The sequence below is a fragment of the Pogona vitticeps genome, chromosome 11 (genome assembly GCF_051106095.1).
Source record: "Pogona vitticeps strain Pit_001003342236 chromosome 11, PviZW2.1, whole genome shotgun sequence".
NCBI classification, from domain to species: Eukaryota; Metazoa; Chordata; class Lepidosauria; order Squamata; family Agamidae; genus Pogona; species Pogona vitticeps.
In genome coordinates, this window is record NC_135793.1 from 19677776 (window position 1) to 19700227 (window position 22452).

General features: G+C 39.7%; 2 protein-coding genes across 4 annotated transcripts in view; both read left to right on the forward strand.

Moving 5' to 3' along the window:
- The first annotated feature begins 684 nt into the window (after nucleotides 1–684).
- RADX (RPA1 related single stranded DNA binding protein, X-linked) lies at nucleotides 685–19238 on the forward strand. 3 transcript variants are annotated; one of them, XM_078380591.1, is made up of 15 exons: nucleotides 685–1650; nucleotides 2569–2711; nucleotides 4198–4390; nucleotides 5771–5879; nucleotides 6153–6244; nucleotides 6331–6453; nucleotides 7386–7493; nucleotides 8277–8444; nucleotides 9102–9262; nucleotides 9722–9897; nucleotides 11024–11092; nucleotides 14025–14113; nucleotides 14666–14962; nucleotides 16788–16964; nucleotides 17885–17996. In XM_078380591.1, the coding sequence occupies exons 1-15, from the start codon at nucleotides 804–806 to the stop codon at nucleotides 17914–17916; spliced, it is 2784 nt and encodes a 927-aa protein (XP_078236717.1). In that variant the 5' UTR covers nucleotides 685–803; the 3' UTR covers nucleotides 17917–17996. The 3 variants fall into 3 exon arrangements, with proteins under 3 accessions (XP_078236717.1, XP_020669598.3, XP_078236716.1); XM_020813939.3 differs by lacking the exon at nucleotides 17885–17996 and adding an exon at nucleotides 18010–19238 and having other exon boundaries at nucleotides 687–1650; XM_078380590.1 differs by lacking the exon at nucleotides 17885–17996 and adding an exon at nucleotides 18010–19238 and having other exon boundaries at nucleotides 687–1650; nucleotides 14034–14113.
- A 660-nt stretch (nucleotides 19239–19898) lies between these two features.
- Nucleotides 19899–22452, forward strand: part of RNF128 (ring finger protein 128) — a 53188-nt gene continuing 50634 nt past the window's right edge. Inside the window, exon 1 of the mRNA XM_078380594.1 lies at nucleotides 19899–21839. Within this exon, the coding sequence (XP_078236720.1) occupies nucleotides 21437–21839 (403 nt within the window). The 5' untranslated portion in view covers nucleotides 19899–21436. The remainder of the gene's footprint in view (nucleotides 21840–22452) is intronic.

Sequence of the window (22452 nt, forward strand, 5' to 3'; positions counted from 1 at the left end):
TATTATTATTATTATTATTATTATTATTATTATTATTATTATTATTATTATTATTATTATTATATGATGATGATGATGATGATGATGATGATGATGATGATGATCAGCTTGGGCAAGTTCCTAATTGGACTCCTGCTCCCAGCATCCGTGTTTCTACCGTCAGTGCCACACTGGGCACTGTAATCCAGAAAAAAAAATATTATTTTCCCCTCAAACTCTAGAAAGCGCCACAAAAACCCCACCACAGCCTCCCTCCACCTCGACGGACCCATTCGGTGGGTCTCTCTCCGAGTCCGACGGTCACGTAAGCCACAACCTCTCCGCGCTCATTGGACGGTGCCGGAAGCTCCTCCCATCCTATCTTCAAGGAGCGCCTCCGTAGGGCTTCATATCAGGAGACTGGTCCCGCCTCCCGCCTGGTCATTGGCCAGTTCGAGGGAGAACGACAGTTTTTCTTTCGCCCCTCCCTCCCTTTTTTTCCCCCTCAAACATGGCGGCGGCCTCGGAAACGTTCAGTGCGCGCCTTTTTCCTGAGGCGCTCCCTGCGCCTCCTCGCGCCCTTAACGCCCCTTCAGTTTGACTCTTTCCGCTTCGCGGAACTGTTCGAAGTTAGCGACAGCGTGGCGGTGGACCGAAAGAAGCGACAGGCCACTGCCGGGAGTGGGGCGCCGGGGAAAAAGAGGGGAGCGCGGATGAAGCTGAGGGAGGAGGAGGAGGACTAGCAACTTTCCCCTCAGGGAGGGAAACCTGCGGGGGTCTTGGGTGGGTGGGGCCTTGTTAGAGAGAGAAAAAAAGGGGGGGATATGGACGAAGAGCCGAGAGTTGTGAGGGAGCCAGAGGAGGAGGAGGCGGCCCGAGACAAAGGGGGCTCGAGTGGCCCCTCGGGGCTCGTGGGAAATGAGGGGGCGGCAGAGTTCGGGGGGTCCCCAAGAGCCAGGAAAGGTGACACGAGTGAGGGGGGTGAGGTAGAGGCTGGGGCGGCCGAGGGGGCCTCGTCCACGTTGGGGAGTGAGGGTGAACAGGGCGCCCCAGAAAACGGGACCCCAGAGGAGGGGGCCCAGATCCCCGGTGGATCAGGCCCCCCCGAGCTGAACTCCTGGATCCAGAGGACGTTTGACGAAGTGCTCGCCACCTCCCACCTCAGGCTTTCCCTGAGGGACCCCCCGCCGGTGACGGTGCTGCTGCTGGAAAGATACTTGGCGGAGACCCCAATCTCCAGCCCAGCCTCCAAAACCCCAGCCGGTGGCCCTCCCTGCCCCACGCCGGCCTCGGCCTGCTCCTCCTACTCCTATGATGTGACCCTCACGGATGGCATTTACCAGGAGAAATGCCACCTGGCCCCCGAGTTGAACCGCCTGGTCCAAAAAAATGCCCTTCGCTGCGGCTTGCAGGTGAAGGTCACCCAGTGTTCCTACATATATAATGAAAAGAAGCTTTGCTACGGGTTCCTCTGCCTTGAGCAACTCGAAATCCTGGGTCCTCTCCAAGATTTAGGGGTTGCTCTCCAAGAATGGAGAGAATATAACAAAAAGCCCACCACAGCACCACTAAAGGGACGCAGACAGCATTATCTCCCTCTTTGGAATAATGAGGATCCCTATGGGGACATGTGGGTGCAGACACCGTTACCACAAGAGGTGTGTGTCGATGGTAAGTGGTGTACCCTGCTGCGGCAACCAAGGGAGGCCAAATAAACAGAATGTTGTATAGGGTAGGATTATTTAGTATGCTCCGCTGTTAGAGTCTGTCATGGTGGATTTGATTTTCATCAAGTGGATTGAAAATAACAATTTACATTTTAAAAAAATCTGGGGTTTTTTAATGATTTAAAATTTGATTTTAATTTTTTTAAAAATCAGATCAATTTGATTTTTTTAAAAAAGTCATTCATTTTTATCTACCCAGGATTTTACAAACATGGTGTTTACACAGCAATACTGAGTTTAAGTCAACACTGATCCATGCCTAGGCATTCTGTGTACAAGTAGGGGGGAGTCTTAGTCAAATTCTGCTTTAAGAGCTTGTTTTTTTAAAAAATCATTCATTTTTATCTACCCAGGATTCAACAAACGTGTTTACACAGCAATACTGAGTTTAAGTCAACACTGATCATGCCTAGGCATTCTGCGTACAAGTAGGGGGGAGTCTTAGTCAAATTTCTGCTTTAAGAGCTTGTTTTTGTGATATAGGTACAAGCTAACATCAAGGAGGGAATCCTGACATGCAGATGAGATGAGGGAGAATGATTCATATTTGTCTTCAGTGTAACAAAACTGAACAACCCCCAACTTGAGAAGCTGTTTTTTTCTGGGTTGGAGCCTGTTCTGATAAAGTTTATTAGCACCAGTTATATATACTGGGCTGACAATCTGCTATTTGTTTACTAAAGTTATTTGCTTTTGAAGCAACATTGTAGTAATCATCAAGGTAGTTTACCTTGCTGTGGCAGGTTTTGAGACCAGTGGTTCTTACTGAATCTTTGGACTCTGACAACATGTGTTGTAGAAATATTTGGGTAATAAAAACAGACTTGTCAGTTTTATGGTATGTCTCTGCTTGTCTTTGTAGAATCCAAATTAATTTCACTTTTTCACTTGGACATGAGCTGGAGGACCAAAACCAACTTCCCACCCTTGCTTGTTAGAATAATGCACAAGGCAAGATTGCGATACTATGGGAAACCTGACACAAAACTAAATGTACCATATCAGGTAGGACATCTGCTATTCTGATGCCAGGGTTCTAGTAGGAGGAGATTTAAAGTTTTCGTGTCGTATATTGAGTCTAATTGTTAACAAATACAGTACTGTAGTGCTGAATAATTCCTTTAGGAAACCATCACAACTAACCAGAACAAATGTAACATTTACAATGTGGTTACAAAAAAATATATCGGGCACTGCTATGAGATAACAATGTAGTTTGTGTTAATCTAGAGCAGGGGTGTCCAACCTTTCACCTTCCGTGGGCCACATTAGAAGATGAAAATTTGGTTTGGGCCGCACATACATTTGGTTTGGGCCGCATGGGGGGGGCAACCCTAGCCGTCCTCCGCAGCCCCGCTCCAAGCACGCTTACCCGCAGCTGCGATCTCAGACAGCAGAGGCTGCCAGCTTCGACTCCGGTGGCTTTATGGGGCCGGGAGGGGGTCCACGTATTGACGGGGACGGCGTAATGCAGTCACGCAGCCCCCCTGTCCCCTCCCCTCCCAATCCTTCCTTCCCTCTCTCCCCCTCTACTGTTGTGACATGCCCTGGCCACATTCCGACCGCAAGCGCCGGCAGTGTAACTTGAAACTTTAGAATTTCTTTAAAAATAAAAAAAACTGTGCTGGGCCGCATTACGAGCTGACCTCGGCCGCATGCAGCCCTCGGGCCGCAGGTTGGACAAGCCTGATCTAGAGGTTTTTTTTTTTTTAAAGCCTTTCCGAGTAGAAAACTGAACAGTGTAATAAGCATGTCCTACTCTTATTTTGCTAGCTTTGGAAATAGCTCTGGTTTTAGGTTGGGAGTTTGATTCCCCACTGTTGCCTTCTGGACAGGGGCTTGACTCGATCCATAGGGTTCCTTCTAGCCCTGCAGTTCTTTCTTTTTATTTATTTATTTATTTCGTCATTGCAGTCATTGTCAGTAACGTACTAACAGATAGAAATGGGGGCATGCCTCCTTTCTTTGGAAAAATTCTTCCACCCCATTGCATTGGATTTCATCTTCACTCCAGAGCTTGCATGATATTTGCTAGGTTTGAGTCATGTTTGTTTAATTTCTAAGCCATATGATAACCTTTCTTTGAAAAGATCTACTGTAATCACCTTTGTTTCTATTTTATGAAGCATTTTTGCCTCCCACCCATCCCCCATTCCATTCTTTAAGTCTTAATCTGCAGACCTAAGCATAAGACAGTTTTATTTATTTCAGTGGAAGCACTCCAGCTTTTTATGCTTATTTATTAACAAGTGAGTTTCACTCAATTCAGTGAGGATATACTACCAGGTAGATGTATAGGATTGCTGACTTATATGTATAAAAATTCCAGAAAAAAGCAGTATCACTTCTGTTTCTGTACTGCATCTTGCACGATACAGCTTGCAAGATACAGTTCAGCCTGACATTTGAAAATATGAGCAACATTCGAGCAACAAATAAGTTCATTTTTCCATATGGTTGCTAAACTCTGGCACATGTTGTTAATTTTTAGGCCTATTTTGAAGTGGCTGATCGTTCTGGTATGATGTCAATGGTTCTTTGGAACTCTTTATGCCCTGAGTGGTATAAGAGTATGAAGATTGGCACAGTGCTGCTCCTTGAACAATATGCTGTTAAAACAAGTTACCCTTTTAAAACACAGCCAGCTCCTGGAGATTTGCATTTGAAGAGGTTCTGCTCAATAGGTTGAGTATCTCAAGCATGAATATGGCATATCTATTTGGTCATTCGTTATGCTGATATTAAGGCATGCTGAAATCAGAATTTGGGACATAGATGTTTTCTTCTGAAACATATCATTATTTCCTGTTAAAAGAGGCACAGTTGGAGTACAACTGTTTTGCTAAAAGACCACATCTTAGCACCTGACATTTCTATATAATGGATCAGCAAGAAATTAGATGTTTTGTTAGGATAGAAGGAACAATAAATGAAAACTTTGATAATGATAACAGCAATTTGACAGTGATTTTAATTGTCTCTCTGTAATAGATATAGGTTTGTCAATTTGATACTCTTTGCAAGCACACATATTTCCAGTAAATGAGTGAAACCAACTTTCTGCTTTCAACATGTGCTAATAGAGTTCACATTATGAAGGGGAGAGGAAGAAATCAAAAGTGGGGGTGGGGGGAGGAGAAGGACCAGATGAAATTAATAATGATAGGTGCAAATTAATCCAGGAACTTTCCAGGCTGAACAGTGGGCTTGCTGTGGCACAAATAAAATGCTCATGCAGTGTGCAAAATAACCCATTACGTATTTCTCAAAGGTATAAAGTTTTTCATAGTTTAATAAAGAGTATCCATTGTTTTCAAGTATAGTATGAGCTACTTAAGTGCTTAATAAAAAGAGTAGCATGGCAAAAACATCTGATAGGTTAATATACATTTCCTTTCACATAAACAGATGTGTTTTCTTATTTTCAGAGTAACATTGCAAGTGAAATATGTTACCTATCCTGGCATGTTATGTCTAGTAATGGTACATTATCTCTAGGGATATGGAAGTAGAGTGAATATTGGCTGTACAAAATGCCTATTATAACTCCTTGCAGCTTGATGTAATCAAATACACTCACCTCTCACCCAAAAATCCATAGGTGTATAACTGTAGATGTGTAAACATTGCTAGATACAGTATTGGGTTGTTTCTCAAAAACAGATGAAAGAAGAAAGAACCACAGCTAAAGCTTTTGCTTCAGCATTTTTGTATCTTCTGTGTGCCTTAGCAATTCAATCTGCATATGATTACCACCACTCTAATATATTGTGTGATATATTTTTGATCTGGATTATCTTGGAAGGGACCCTAACATAAAAAGTAGTTATCAGAACAGTTAAAACAACTGAATAGGTACGCAGCCTTTTTAGGAACGCTCTTCTGGTACCATGTTTTTGTTTGTGTGATTTATAATTTGTTCTGTCAAAAGAGTTCCAATTAAGCTAATTAAATTTAATAAAGACATTTGTTTTATATAAATGAAAGCAGGACTGTATTATTCATGTAGCCCGTATCTCAAGCAAAGTGAAATGTCAATGTTCTCATGGTCTTTTCCCCCCTAGAAATCACTTTGAATGTTCGAGACCCTCCAACTAAAATAACCATCATTCCAGAAAATAAAGTTAAAGCAGATTGGAAGTTACCTGAAGTTAAATATCGGTTTATAACAAGGTTAGGTTTTTTCCCCTGTGTTTTATTTTAATATACTGTTTTTCATAGCCATATAGAAAATGGAAGTCAACATTATAGAGTGTGAGAAGGGGGAGAATAAAATAACTTTTGTATTTTAGGAATAAATAATTATTCAACAGCCCTCAGTACATTATTTTTTCTAGATAATGTTGAGAAATGTTTATAAGTAGATACGTCTGGTCAAGCAGTGGATTCATGTTGAATAATCAGATCTGTTTTATTATACAACTCCTATTTTTCCATCTCTTTCAGATCAGAATTAGATAGCTTACCAGATGGTCATTCCTGTGATATTATTGGACTGGTACAATATGTAGGAAGGACTGAACGCACCAGAAAAAGGGGTATTTTGTAAGCTTGAAATATCTCATATTTTGGTTACAAAATTATGTATTTAAAGCACTTAGCAGCATTTCTATTGTGTTTGCAGACCATGGGGATGATTTTTGGATCCATCGCTGGGTGCATGTTCTTGATGGGACCTCGGACCAGCCTTTCATATTGGAATTGTTTGCTACCTCTCAGCCAGAGATATTTGAACAAATTCATCCAAGTATTTGTTTTGAAGATATTCCTCCTATTTTAATAGTGATTTAAAAGATCTGCTTTACATTTCAAAGACTTTGGGAATGATTAAGACACATGAAGCAGCTTCTGATTTTCCTGTATGAATAGTAGAAATAAGGAACTGCGAGGAACCCAGGGATTCATCTCTTCCAGTCTCCCATAATTTAAAATTACAGTTACAGCAAAATAAATACGTATACCTTTCTTACACATGGCAGTGTAGACAAGTTTATTTGCTCATGAATATCCTAATTGGTGAACTGTATCATGTAATTCAGCCCCCACCACATGCTCATTGGGTAATCTAAAATTCATAGCCTTAAAAGAGCAAGGTCTGCACTAGGATGGTCCAAGAGGGTCCATCTAGTCCTATGTTTGTTCCCACTGTATCTGCTCTGTGCTTTGTAAAATAAGTCCGCATGTTACAATGTTCCTTCTCTGGAAAAAATTCTTATGCATCAAAAAGTCTTGTGTCATTGAGATAGTTAGGCTTGAATGATGTTCTTTGACTTTTAATTTTCTATGTTAATATTTCTGAGTATTGGGAAGACACCAGATCATGTTAGACCTTGCCTGCAATCTGACATAGTGTAGCCAGAGACACATTTATCTCTTAATCTGCTGTTTGTAAGTACAAGACCTGAGTCAACCAGTTTTCTGAATACTTGAGAAATTTTAGGAAGAATAATGACGTTAGTGAGTTTGAACCATGAATTCTAGATAGTGCAAGTGATAATAGTGAATATTTTTTCTGTGATTGATAGCTTTTATTTTAAAAAAGAGTTTATTTTAATCAGAGCTCATAGAATTGTATTTTTTTATTCTTGAGCACATATAAGCAACATAGAGGAGCTGTGTGAAATAATATAACTGAATAAACTTTACAAAAAAATTACGGCACTCTCTTTCCATCTCCAGTGACATATTTGGTATGTACACAGTTGAGAGTGATACGAGATACTGCTGAGAATGGTTCCTCTACAGTTTATCTGACGACATCTAATGAAAGTCAGATGTTTATTACAGGTAACTTTATTCTCAAAAATCAGTCACTTCATAACTAATCAGTATTAATCATAACAAGCACTTTCCACTCTGTATAACTAGCTTTCTGCTTGTTTCTTTTAGTATCTTCAAAACAGACCTATGAGCTCCTAACCATCCACTCAATGAATTATAATTCAGTATTTGCAGTTCCTCTCCACAATAGAAACTGAACAGATAGGATTAATCACAAGCAGCTGTAATGCTCCCACTTGGTTAGGCTTCACTTTTTGTGTTTCTCAGAACTGTCAACCTTGTTAATTCCTGTTCAGCATCAGCAATCTGTTGCTAGGACCTGCTTTAATACTAGCCATTTCCAGAGTTTATCCAAAAATATATTAAAATCTCTAATGTTACGTAGTAATGGTTTCTTAATGTACCACCACAGCCCTAGGATTCTGTGAATTGGATTTGGGCTGGCATTGCATGTACCTGAAGAGTCTTAGAGATTGGACTAGGAGTACAGAAGAGAGATGAAAGTACATCTCTAAGAAAGTACAAGATTATAATTGGACCTCATGTAGGTGGAGGTTAGAAGTTGCAGTTCTTTATCTCCCCACATTTATTTACTGAAACCATTCCAGTGCCATCATTAATTTACCAATTCCACTGTATCTTTCATAGAATCACCTGACAATGAGAACAGGTTATATCAGCATTGAACTGATTACTAACAATCTAGCACAGCCACTTTTAAAAGTTACTGCTTTAATTTTTTAATTCCGTTTGTTATACCTCAGATAGTGTTTTTATTTTTCGTGACAGGGTGGCACAAAGGACAGCCATACACAAAAGACAGCAAAGTGAAAAGGTTTATCCAGTGGATTAAAACTCAGAAGGAAGCTTCATGTCAGGAGAAGGCCACTATGGGAGGATATTATCCTTTCCCTCCAGTTCCAGACACATTTTTGAAGTACTGTAAAAAAATTAAAGGTACTGTGTTTCACTTTGTTTCACCTTCCATCATTCTCATAATAGTCATACTAGGAAAGTAGACATTTCTTGGCAACTCTTCATTATTCAGGTAGAAGTTGAACATTTACAGTTAAGCCATGGCCTGGATGTTACAGCAGTGGTTTTATTCTACCTATTCCTCAGTCCCTGTGACTGACTTAACCATTTGACTTTTGAAGGATTGTCAGAAGCTGATTGATGCTACTGCAAACTGGATTGTGGCTTTATTTCTGACTTTGACTTAAATTGGCAGTAGGTCATATCATTTATGTAAACATCACAGTGTAACTGCAAGGACAGAGAATGCTTTTGAATACTAATCATATCTAGATGTGGCTTTCAAAGTAGCACAGAGCAGTCACAGTTGGTCTGAGGGTATCTTATAAAAGCAAAGGAACTTTGGTGGTGAACGTTTTACCAAAACAACTACACAGTCCTATTTGCATTTACTTCAATCTATTGGAAAGTCTGCTTTTCTCATATGTTTTTGCAAATAAGAATTCTTCAGTTTTTTTTTTTGTGCCATTGGAAAAACAATAACTGAGCATTAAGTTATTTATCTTATGACTCCCATATTCATATTTTTTGGTAGTATTGCTTCTTTAAAACTAAGTTTCATGCGATTGCTGTTTGCAGTTGAATCGATTTTGACAACCATCAATGAAATGGAGAAGGAGATTGAAAGCCTGCACTACAGGGAGCACAAGCGCATTGCTTTTCAGGGGATAATTAGTGCTATAAGATATGTCAGCTGTAGCAGTACATCTCAAGATGCCTCAGGAGGGGAACTAACGCAGGTATGGTGCTTGAGAATTAATAGTATAGTACTTACGATACTATGATCATAATTACAATTGAGATCTTCAGCATTTGAATTCAGAGAACCCGCAGACAATGTCTCTTGATTAACAATTTGTATTTCTTGCCTTCAGAACAAGTGGAGCTTGAAAGTCGTACTTTAAAAACCTAAAAAAGTTTTAATGACTTCGTGTTCATTGGTGGTGTTTTTAAAGAGGCCTGATATTTTTGTCTTGATGTATTTAAAACTGTAATTATAGAGTGAGTCATTTAAGCGGCAGAAATATTAAAAGACTAAAAATTGGTGATCAAGTATTTTAAGAGAACTCAAAATATGTAGGCCATAGTTGTAAGAAAGTGAATTCTCCATAGACCCCTCCTTCTATTTTGTAGTGCTGGATTTTCTAAGGAATTATTTTTCCTAAGGCAAATTTTTGGCCATTATTTAATCCTTACAGATGGACAGATCAGAATTACAGACTAGTGTGGAAGAAAATGACCCCATTAAAGTGAGAAGTAGAAAGTATCGGCAAGCCAGAGAAGCAACTTCAGTGCAAAAGTCACCGTCCTCTGTGCAGCAGCAACACAGAGAGACCAGAAGAGGTCATGCAAAGAGAAAGATTGCAGATGTGGAGTAAGTGGTTTCCACAAAGTGGAACAGATTCCATTTGCCCTTCTCTGTTTTTATAGGCATTTGTATATCTTAGGTCACAATACTGCCTCTGCTGACTCCTCTCGGAGCAAATAAGGTACCTATGAAATATGAACTATTTACTTTACAAATACATTGCACAAGAGTTTTGAATCAGGCAATGCCCAAAGTTTAGGTTATCTTTTTTCATTAGCAATAGAAATCACATTTGTATTAGCAGTAGCTGATAGAGAAAGATAGGTGATCAGAATAACCTTGCTAAAATAAATTAAGCGGTTTTTGCTATCACAAAAACTTCATCGTCAAGCGGTTTCATTGTTTAACGAGGTAATCGTTAAGCGAGGCACCACTGTATTTCAGTTAATGTTGTACCTTGCTCCTATTGTGCTATAAAATTGTTTTCATGCAATAAAAACCAAAATTATGATTTGATGCAAGTAAAGCAGTACTAAATATTATAATTAGGCAGGATTGTTCAAATCTGTTCCATGAATTTCTGTGGGCTTCTTTAAATCCTTTAACCCTTGTGGATTAAGTCCCCACACATGAACAAGCAGAGTGTCTCTCGTCTTCCCAGTGGCACTCTGCCCCATCAGTGATGTGATAGGATTCAACACTGCCATCACTCACTATCGTAATGCAGTTAGTTTAAAATACCAAAGTACTATGTATGTATATATTTCTGGTAGGATTTTTTAATACAGTAGGATTTATTAATATTCACTTGTAAAACATTAAAAGCATTAATCAAGGATACATATAAAATGCAACAATAGATGATTACTTAGATATTAAAAGAAATAAATTATATAAATTTGGACCGAATGGTGCTACATCAGCCACATTATCTTTTCCTTGTGAGTAATTTCTTCCACACATTGCTGGGCATATTGAACTCTGATGCACGTGTTGTCTGGGTTAGTTTTCTCCACATTGTTACTCCAGCTGTTGAATACCCCAGTTCCCCTAAATTGTCCTTGGATCTTACAACAGTGCTTAATAATCTATTCAGAGTTCTGCACATCCCATTCAGGAAGTTCAGAGTTTTATTTGGAGATCAACACTGCTTGCTAAATAAATTAATACAGATTTTCTACTTTTGTTAAAGGACAAGAAGCACTCCTCTAATACCTTCTCAACGTTCACACTTCACAAGATCAGCAGGCAAGAAAATATTGTGAGTGGCAAATTCTCAGTGATAGTTTTATTGTGTTGGGTATTTTTCAGTGCTAAGTACAAAAATTAAAGAATTTGTCTTCAAATCTAAAGAGATGAGGAAACTTCCAATATGCTTTTGCTCTTCTCTTTGGAGAAATTTTTGATTGGTCCTTTCCAAATAATTTTTTAAAAGGCTGTTTTCATCTTACATGTCTTTGCAACCTTTTGTTGTCTGACTCTTTGTGACCCCATGGAGCCAGGCCCTCCTGTCTTCCACTGCCTCCCAGAGTTTGGTCAAATTCATGTTTGTCGCTTCAATGACACTGTCCAGCCACCTCATCCTCTGTCGTCTCCTTCTCCTCTTGCCTTCACACTTTCCTAACATCAGGGGCTTTTCCAAGGAGTCTTCTCTTCTCATGAGATGGCCAAAGTATGGGAGCCTCAGCTTCAGGACCTGTCCTTCCAGTGAGCACTCAGGATTGATTTCCTTCAAAATGGATAGGTTTGTTCTCCTTGCAGTCCAGGGGACTCAAGAGCCTCCTCCAGCACCACCATTCAAAAGCATCAATTCTTCGGCGGTCAGCCTTCTTTATGGTCCAGCTCTCACTTCCATACATCACTACTGGAAAAACCATAGCTTTGACCATGTGTACCTTTGTTGGCAAGGTGATGTCTCTGCTTTGCAGTAGTGCCAGTACTTGAAGCTGGGCCATGCCCAGCTTTGCTAGTCCATATATTTTGGAGGGATAGATATAGTCGTTCAGTGCTTCTGGCATTTCTCTGTACAGTAGTGCCTCGCTTAACGAGTGCACCATAGAACGACGAATCCGCATAGCGAGGAGGTTTCAGCGATCGCAAATGCGATCGCATACCGATGGCCCCTATGGCCGAAAATCGCTTTGCCGAGGGCGCGAAAATGGCTGCCAGCTATGGACAAACTTCGCTGAACGGTGAGTTTTGGAGCCTATTGGAACGCATTAAACTAAGTTTAATGCGTTCCAGTGGCTTTCCCCGTTCCGTACAGTGATGTTTTCACATAGCGAGGGTTAATCCGGAACGGATTAACCTCGCTATGCGAGACACCACTGTACTCTGTTCTACAAGTCTGCAGGAAGTCCCTTCATCTGATTCCTTCTGGTGTTTTTAGGAGAATTTGAAGATATGAGTCTCTAAAAAGTATTTTAAAGACTTGTATGTAAACATTTGCCTGTCAGCCTCCTATGTAGTGATATCAATGTTTCACCTCGGGAAATGTAGAATCTATTTTCTGTCCACGACGATGATTCTTTCTTTGTTAGCCTCTTCAGTTGTGATGATAGTACTGTTTCTGTATGCATGCCTAGGAGCCATGAAATGATCAAGCTGCTAGGCATATGAGCATAAGTATTAAAGGACAGATCTCTGTTATGGGTTCAGTGATACTAATTAATATTATTTAATGAGCTCTAGGAAAAGACATGAGGTCAAGACAAGGGCTGGGAAGTAGAATAGCATCGACATTCTTTCCAGAGAAACTGCACATGAATCGGTGACTGTGACTTAAGTGTTTTGGAAACTTCAAACACCACATTGTGTTTCTATAATGGGAATGGATTAAAGAATGTGAAAAGTAATTCATCTTAATATGATCTGTCATTTAACATAATGTTTACCCAGCTGTTTCATGAAGATACAATGTGTTTAGCCGAAATTATTGGTTTCATTATTGAATTTCAGTATCATTTTAGCAAATTAAGCTTTACATGTTAAAACAGCGAAAACAGGCATGCTAGATTGTAGTTCACATTGTGAAAATAGAAGCTAATAAAAGAGACCTGCATATGATAGAGCCTGACCTGAACAGTTTAATTTCCTGCCACGCTCTTCAATGAGAAGCAAGAAGGTATTGACAGGCTAGACTTACCTATACAGTAGGATCACTTTTTGTGCGAGATTGGGATCCGTGATTTCTGTTCTCTGTGGTTTACTGCAGCTCTATATACAACAAACAAGGGGCGGTCCATGTGGCCTTTGTCCCACTTCCTTGTATGTTATATATAGGTTTCATTACTGTTCATGATTTGAGGCATTCACAGTTGATCATTGAACAAATCTCCCGGGTTCTACTATAAAACCTAAGATAAGGTGGAAGTTTCCTTTATTTCCAGGATCACCTGTTGTTCCTATAAATAGGAATTTTAGCAGTATTTTTATCTGATTCTGTATAGAGGTGCTTGTGTTGACAATAGTTCTTGAAAAAGAGTGTGCATTACATATAAAGTGTACAGATTACACAAACTTAGGAGCATTCTTCCTGTTCTTGTATCTCAGGGCAGAAGTGTTAGGTCTGTTCTCCAGTCAGAGCTGCTATCATCTTGTTGAACTCTTCAGTTAATGGTATCAGCAATTGAGAGGAGGGATTAGGTTGCAGAAATTGGGACAGGAAGATCAGCTAAACGTTCTCCCCCGGTGCCGTTTTCCTGTCATATTAGGGGAAAGGTGGGGCAAAAAATAGTATGAATGAATGAATGAATGAATATTATTTCAGAGTTGTGCATGCCTTTAAATGGTAAGGCGGAGGAGCTTGGAGAGAAGTCTTCATTCTTTCTTCCTCCAAATTCACAAATCTCACAAAATCTACTGTTAGCACTACAAGAGACTGTATTTTTTTCCATAGCCTAGTTAATCTCAGTTTAAGCACAGGTTGAATTAAAGATTCAGTCAAAGGTCTATTTCCCAATCCAAGTGCTATTTATTCCATTTCATGTGAGCATTTATCACAGCACAACTGTTTGGAAATAAAGAAAAAGAGGCTATTGTCTCCTTTGTTTCTCTGGCCCCAGAACATTAAGGACAATTTCTGTTCTTTGTGGAGGGAGGGAGCTGTATTCTGAGAACTCTACTTATACACATTTGTGATTGTTGATGTCATGGTCAAATAGTTTTGTCACCCTCAGAATAATGTTCTTCAGTTTTTGTAGGTTGCATAATCCTTTGCAAGAAAACTCATGTACAAGAAAAGAAAGCCAAGATGTGGAGGAAGCAGCACAGCTACATACAAGTAAATCCCTTAGTTCTTGAAAACTAATTTTTAAATTAGCAGAAGCATTGCCAGGTCCTTACCCAGGCATTAGTCCTCCTCATCTTTCATGCTTGCTTATATGTTACAGATCTAGGTAAAGTGTAGTTTTTTGTGCAGCATAGCAGCACAGTGCAAATTCTAAGTGCAGTAGCACTACTTGGATGAAAGCTTTCTTGCAAGACATATAGCAGAATTGTTTACCAATGATTATAGTGCCCTAGGCATGGAACTTTTCATCATTAGTCCAATTAAATGGGCGTGACTTGAATTACTTAATTGCATCAGTAGCCTGACAGAGAGTAATGTATTTGTGTCTTTCCAGGTGTTTCACAGAGGGCGGGAACTCTGGTTTTACATGCTAAAAAAGGATAGTTATTTTTTGTCTGGTTTGTTGGTCTGTATGACAAAGTTTTTCTGTTTTCCCAAGCAGAATAGAAATTCTAGGAAGTGCTCGTATTGAAAATGACAATGAGTGTTGAGACTCTTGTTAACAGACGATTAATGATGTATTTACTATCTTTATATTAACAGGTAACAAAAAAACAGCTGATGTGTCTGAAAGAGTTCAGGCAGAGAGGATGTGCCATAATTCCTGGGAAAGCGATCTCTGGGCAGCAGTAAAAGACAATTTAACACAACATTTGAACTACAGCAGCATTTTCCCAGAAAGCTTTCCTTCTAAATTTAATTACATACACAAAGAATTCCTTATGCAACAATGCAATCTTCAGGCAGCCAGATGCAAACCAGCAGACCGTGTTATGAATGGAGAAGTGAATAACTTTGAAAATGCCTGTCCTCTTGAATACTATGAAGTGGCTATTCTCGGTAAGAAGCTGCCACATTTCCAAGGCAGAATTCACACTCATTGTATCTTCTTTGTTTCTGGCCATAAGCCTTTACAAAGGCAGACTTACATACAGTTGTGATAGGTGAACATTTTGAGTCTGGATGTTAACAGAAGAACAAGTGCTACCCAGTGCTTACAGGTCGTGAATAAAAGTAGTGGATTATTTGTTAAGCAACTGAAGAATATAGGCTAGGATCCACAGAAGCTACTTCTTCTCCCAGGATTCGATCTTTCTCCCACAGATGTGAGTTAAAAGAGTATAAATAACAGAAGACAAATAAAAGCATTAAATTGTAATTACAATTTTAAAACACACCAATGAAACAAAAGTGCAGCATTCATCAGTTAAAAGCCCTTCCTCACCAAGGAATAAGTTGTCACATATTACACTCAGGAAGAGTTTGGGGCCACTATTTTTCAAACAGCAACTCTTCCATGCTTGTATGATAAGCAAGCCACTTCCATATTACAACAGGAGAGATTTTAAAAAGTAATTTGCAGTGTGAAATGATGATCTGATAATTTGGGAGAGAAAAAAGATTATGCACAAGTCCTGGGGCTTACCTGCTGTAATTCTTTGGAACCCAGTCACAGTATCTCCCATCCTTACCGAGCTCATTGTTACCGAGCTCATTGACTACGTAATTAATGCCCTTTGCACTTACAAAGAAATCAGCTATTCATTAACCTGTTGATTTACTGAGATACATTTTTCAAAATGGTATTGATATTATTGCAAACTGCAGAACTGGACACAAATGGGGAAAGGAATGAAACTGAACAAGGATACATGCAATTATACCCAGGAAAGATGACCCAAATGTGAAACAACAGTAGGGTGAATATTTTTGAGACAACAAAACATTTGAGATGCTTTCACATGAAAGACCAACGTAATGTTGTTCTTTAAGCAATGGTCAGGTCTTTGGGCTTTGTGTATGTAGTATTATCAGTTTATGCAGCACTGGCATTATGCAATTTAGAGTACTTTGGTTCTTCAAGAATGTGGGAAATGTATCAGAAGGCATATCGTAAGGAACACTTGGAGACCTGGTTGTGTTCAGTGAGGTCTTCATCTGTTCAGCCATGACACCCTGGGATTGTGTAGCTTGTGTAGGTGGCAGAACGCATGGCCCTGTCAGCCAGATTCACTCACCATGTGATCACACCTGGCCCTTCTTCTGAGACCCATAGTGGGGATTTGAAGGCTGGGGTACTCTAACCAATCAAACTGTACCAACCAGCTGTAACTTATTTCCTTCCTTTATTGTGCTGATGTCTTGTATACCTTGGACTGTCACGCAGTGGCAATCAGACATTGTACCACTTCTGTCTGCTGGAACAGACACAGTAGGGCTCCCAACTCTCAGTCCCTATAACTAGCTCTACCAGTAATTGAACTGTTCAATTTAAACAGATAAAAATGAATTTAACCCTACATTTATTGTAAATGCTGTGGAACATTTCTAGAAATGTTCACAGAAGGTGAATATAATTGTCAGAGCAACCTTAGCATGGGATACTTCATGTTGAAGTTGGGGACTCAGTGATATAGGTCTCTAAAAGCAATTCAGCTGGGGTGCTTTATGTTACGCTGCTACGCCTTTGAAAGGCCATCTGACCAAGAGTAACAGCAGAAGGTAAACCTGAGTAATTGGATGAGGAACATTCTTGTTTCAAACAACATAAACTCAAGCTTTAAGCTTGTGTTAAAGCTACTTTTACTTTTAAAAGTCTGAATGAAAACAACTGAGCAGTTTACTAAATTAGCTGGTAGTAATAAAAGGTAACTCTTTTGTACAGGCATAAATCATGACATAGCCATAGATGTTGCATTCCTGTCTATGTGCTGTCCTGAAGATTCCCATTTATTTCGAGCGGGCCTACCAAGTTGTGGAGCGCTTTCTCATCCTAGTAGCAACTCAGATCCCCAGAAGAGCACTGGCAAGGAAGGGCATTCTGAGGTATTTTCACTTTCAGGTAGGAGCTTCTGGAGAATGCTGGTGAGTGGTATTAGTGGTTCACAATTACTGTAGATTTGCCTTCTGAACAATTTTATTTTAAGCCAGATGAGAGTTCTGTTACCCAGTATGTTTCTTCAGTCCTCATTACAATGTTGAGCAGTGCACTGTTTTAAACTGATGAATGTCTAAATGAATTAATACATAGCCGCCCTGAAGAGATGGCACTACTATGACCAAATACAAACTTTCAGAGACTTTTCTTTTTCTGTCTATCTTGCAGCTGTAAAAATTGCAGCAAAATGTCCACAAGCATATTTCCCCTATAGGTGTTTGCTGTATAGTGGTGTCTGCAAAGTGGACTGGTTTAGAATATTTGGCCACAACCTAATAGATGATTGCAAATTACTGTATAAATGCTTATTAGTGCTAACATCCCTTATGGCAGGCAAAAGAATTGCCAGTCTCTCAAGAAACAAAGTTTAAATAACAACAAAAACCTTAGTTGTGCAAATCATTTTGTCATGTTAGATTTTTATGTTCAGAAATGGGAAAATTAAACTTCTGTTGGGGGCTCCTTATGGGTCATACCAAGTTCTAAAAAAAAACTGGAAATTTTAAGTGGTTTTTTAAAAAAGTATTATTTGTTATAATAAATTTAAATAGGAAATGTTGATTTTGCTGGGCATTTTTCTTCCTTCTGGGTTTCGTAGATATTTTCTAGAACTAAGAATTCCCAAATATAGTGTTGTTTTCCTGTTAATACAACAAAAATTGTCTTCAGTTTTAAAAAATGTGCTTAAATTCACTCTTGGTCTGGATGGAGGGTAGAACCATTTTTCCCCCAGAAGCAGGCATGGAGGTCAGATTTTCTGTGAAAAGACTTTTTATTATTAGCGCAGCAGGCGTAGAACAACTTTCACCCTTTTCTCACTCTAGATTACACTCATTGGGGAAGTATGGCCGACTGAAAAAGTAACTTATTAACATTGATGTTTTTCCTGAACGTATCAGAAGTCCTGTTAAACATTTTAATACTGATTTCATTATCTGTGTTTGCACAGAAGATGAAGTTGTTAAAGCAGCTGCTAACCTGGAGAAACAGCATGTCATCTGTATCCTGGATATATGCTCATTGAGTGAAGATAAAAATGAAGTTTTTCTTAACAAAGTGTATAAAATAACAGATGCTGATGTAACAAAGCAAATATAGTGTATCAAAGACAAGCCATTTGTTTTGTTAAACGTAACAGCATTCTGTCCTGCCATTGTTCCAAAAGAGAGAGAATTTGGATATTTAGTAATAATGTTGTAAAAGAAGGTTTCTGAGAGCACACTTCTGTATGGGAATACATTGGGGCATGTTCCGCCCCAATATTACTCTTTGCATGTTGGGTTCTCCTGGTCTTGCTCCTCAACCTTTATTGTTAAGGTCAAAGTGGCAAATATTTCCATTTAAATGCTTAAATCCTGCTCCATGTTGTTGGAAAGGAAACGCTGTGAGTGGATGGAATTGAAATTTGGCTGTTACCTTTTGATACCTGATTGCTAGGCATCTACTTCTTGTTGGTTTCCCAACCTTGATCATAGTGAATAATCTAAATAAAGGAAGCTATTTTTTCTGCATCTATAACTAAGGTAAAGTATAGGCTTGTCAGAAAGTTCCATTATTTCATTCACTAACAACACAGGAAAAAAGTGGATAGGGAGAGCTACTTCTGTCCCGAGGTGATTACTTATCCCTCCCCACAGGCAAAGGCACTACCTTGAGAGGATTGTGCCTTTGGTCTTCTCCAGCACTTAATGTTTGCTGTGCCAAATCATGATTATATGGTCAGGCGGTGTGCTTGTTTGTTAATCTTGCTGTGTCCCAAGATGGTGAAGTTGGAACAGAACATCGTTCCGTGAAAAAGCATATTTTGGGTTCATGTAAAAATGGATCTAAAATGGAGCTGCCATTGATACAGAACTGGTAATTTGAGGGTGTGAAAGATCCCCACATCTGCTTTGAGAAGGGGCCTCAAACAGGTGCTATGCAATAGGGTTGAATATGTGTAACAGAGTTGGAAAAGAGTGAGTGCACATTTTAATTTAGCCTAATTATTGGCTCTGAGTAGTCTTTTTGCATCTTTTGTTGCAGTACACTATTGATATGAAAATAATTTATTGATATTTTGTTGTTTTTTTGGTATTATAAATATTCAGAATTGTACATTTTCGGTAATGTGATATTTTGGAATGTGTAGAGGTTTTTTCGCCCTGTACTTTAATAAAAAAAAAACAATTGACTCAGTTTTGTGCTGGTGAAACAAGGCTTTTCTTTAAAAAGAAATTTATACAAGGCTTATGCTGCTTAACAGATGTTGCCTCATCTCTTATGAAAGTGGACAAATTGAAGCACAAGCCAGCTTTTGAGACTGAAGAAGACTTGGGGCAATAAAATGGCCAGCTTAGAGAACTACAGGAGCTGGCCACCCAAGACTGTTGTGTTTTGAGTGGATCTAAGCCTGTAAAAAGGGGGTGAGGAGAAGAATATGGTTCTTCATGATTGTTATTGGACTGCAACTCTCAGGTGGACAGCATAATCAGTCATGATGACTGATGGGAGACACATCCCACCGAAATCTGAGTGCCATATTCCTCAGCCTCTGATATAGAATGGCTCATTTCTTGCACATACACCCCCCCTAAACATACTACAGTGCACCCTTGACTTACAGATGGCTTGACTTACAGACTTTTTGAGTTACAGACTTCTCTGGCCGCAAAATTTAGATTTGACTTGCAGCCTGAGAATTGACTTACAGACCAGAAAAAAACCAAAATGGAACAAAAACGGCCTGTTACGGGATTAATCGGTTTTCAGTGCACTGTAGGTCAATGGAGACTTGACCTACAGACTTTTTGACTTGAGAACCGCCTTCCAATATGGATTAAGTTCTCAAGTCAAGACCCCACTGTACATGAGATAAAACAACAATGCCAACTGCATGCTTCAGCTCACTTACGTGTGTTTTCCTCTCTAAGCTCTTACATTTTCAGAATGTAAGATGCGGCTGACCTTAACACTGACACTGGGATTTAATTGCATTGTGAGTGGTTGGATTTCCAGACCGATGTGCAGAAGGGATATACAGTACAGTATATGGTATGTGTTGGAATTATTTTGCAAACATTTATCGCATGAGAGGCTGTACAGTATGGAGGTTGCAATTAAAAAGCAAAAACAAATGTGGGATTTACTTAAACTTTTCTTTAGTAGTGCTTTAGGGCATGAGTCTTGTGGTACGTGGTAGTTGCTTGGGGACCAGAAACAACTGACGTGTATGTACGAAAGGAGAGCTCCAAGCCCTATACAGTACATGTTGCTCTTTGCCCACTGAGTCTAGCTTTTAGTGGGGGGGAGCACTCTCCCATTATAGGAGAGAGTGATAAAATTGCCATGCAGGAAAGATTTGGTGAAGGGGATGGGGTTAGTGCATCTTTGACTGTTGCAGTTAAGGAAGGGCACTTGGGCAAAGCAGGGTGGCAACCAAAAGAGGAAGAAGCAAAGCCATAGTAATGAAGCAAATTGTTTAAATGCTATTAGGTAGCTTGTTTCCATTCTGATGTGGATTTAATAGGATTGGCAAAAGATATCACAGAACAAATGGTTTCTGGGAGAAGACATGCTATGCTATATATTAACGCAAACAGGCTCTTGGTCTTGCATAAAGACTGAGAGCCCAAAGGGAACTGAAATGTAACTTTTCTGCTCTGGGGAAAAATAGGAGACTTGGTTGTAAGAAATTTTAATCTAAGATACATCTACCTGGTTTATCATTGCAAACCAATAAACCTTCCTAGTTTTGTTCAGAATATTTTCTCTCCTTTATAATCTGCCCTTTTCTCCGTCCCTAAAACGGTCATTGTTTTTTTCCCTTCTGGTTGGAGCAACTTTCGTGGTCAAAGTGTGGGCCTGTACATGTTGGCCTGAGGTTCACAGCTTTTCTTCCCATTGACCAACCTGTCTAGGGATGATTGGAGCTCCAGTCCTACATAATCTGTAGGTCTGCACATCAGTGCCCCCCTACGCCCCCCTGATCATGCTTTTCTGATTTTTTTTCCTTTAAAAAGCAGACATTCTGTTTTGTTTAGAGCAGAGACTGGGAGGGGTTTTATAACATCATTAAAACCTTTAGTCAACAAAATTTGCACAGCTGTTACATAGCAGCCACAACTAAAGGTGTGGTAGTGCAGAGTCAACAGTAAACAGGGTGAAGGTTACAGGCATGTGTTTCTTGTACTGTGTGTCTACCATCAGGCAGTTTTTATTCCCTCGGGATAAGTCAGCTGAAATGGAGCTGATGCAACACAAGATCTAATGAAGCTGGGAGGAGTGGTGTTCCTTACCTGCCTGGGACTGAAATTTCAGACCACTCACAGAAGCAGCAAACCAACAGCGTTTGAAAGTATCTGTGCCTTTGAAGGTTATGGTTATATGACCAAACAATGAATTGGGGGAGAGAATCCAGGTCCATCTGCCTCCTGATTCTCACTGGATTATGGAGAGCTATGCAGGCTGTTCCGATCAAGGCTAATGTCAGCTTATTTTATTTCAACGCTTTGAACAATACCACAGAGAGTGACCGGTGTGAATGCGGCCTGTATGGGGTACACTCTCCAGTGGCTTATGCCAAAGGATTCGTAGTTGCTCCCAACTCCACAAACCACCAAGCTTGCACTTGGAACACTGAGTTCCCCACCACTGCATCACCGTGGATTGCACTGATCGCAAGAGGCAACTGCACTTTTACCGAGAAGATTAATCGTGCAGCTGAACATGGTGCAGAAGCTGTTGTCATCTACAACTATGCTAAGCGTGGGAATAACACAGTCTCCATGGCACATCCTGGTGAGTGTTATGATTGGGTCTAAGAACCTGCAAACTTCTTTCTCTAATTTATATTTTCCATTTAATAGGAGTTTGTTTTATCATCTGCATCAGCCATAAAATCTTGTAAAAATAGTAACTCCCAAATCAATCTGAGAAGATTGCTCAGCAGAAGAATTTAATACAGTACTGAAATCACAGTCTCAATAGCTGAATCCCAGCCAAAATTCCACCAAACAGTTGTTTATGCCCTTCTGTTTATGACTACAGTTCCATGAGCGAGCTAAGAGTGGATAACAATCACTGTGATTGTTTATCTGCGTGTAATTTTACACAGAAACTGATCCAATTTACACTGCTATGAGGAGAAAGTCATCTAAACTAAGACTTTGTCAAACTAAGCAGCCATTCCTATTAGAAGGCAATCAGTCAGCATCAGCTTTCTTTTATTCTTTCTAAATTTTTGTCATGAACTGAGACTAAGGGCTCAGATTTCCAAAGGAGAGCACAATCTCTTAAACCGCATATTAATAGCAACAAATATTTTTAAAAATCACACACACCCTTCTGCATGAAGAACAGTATTTTGCACTAAAACACGTATTTGTTCTTGCTACCTGCAGCCCTGAACGTG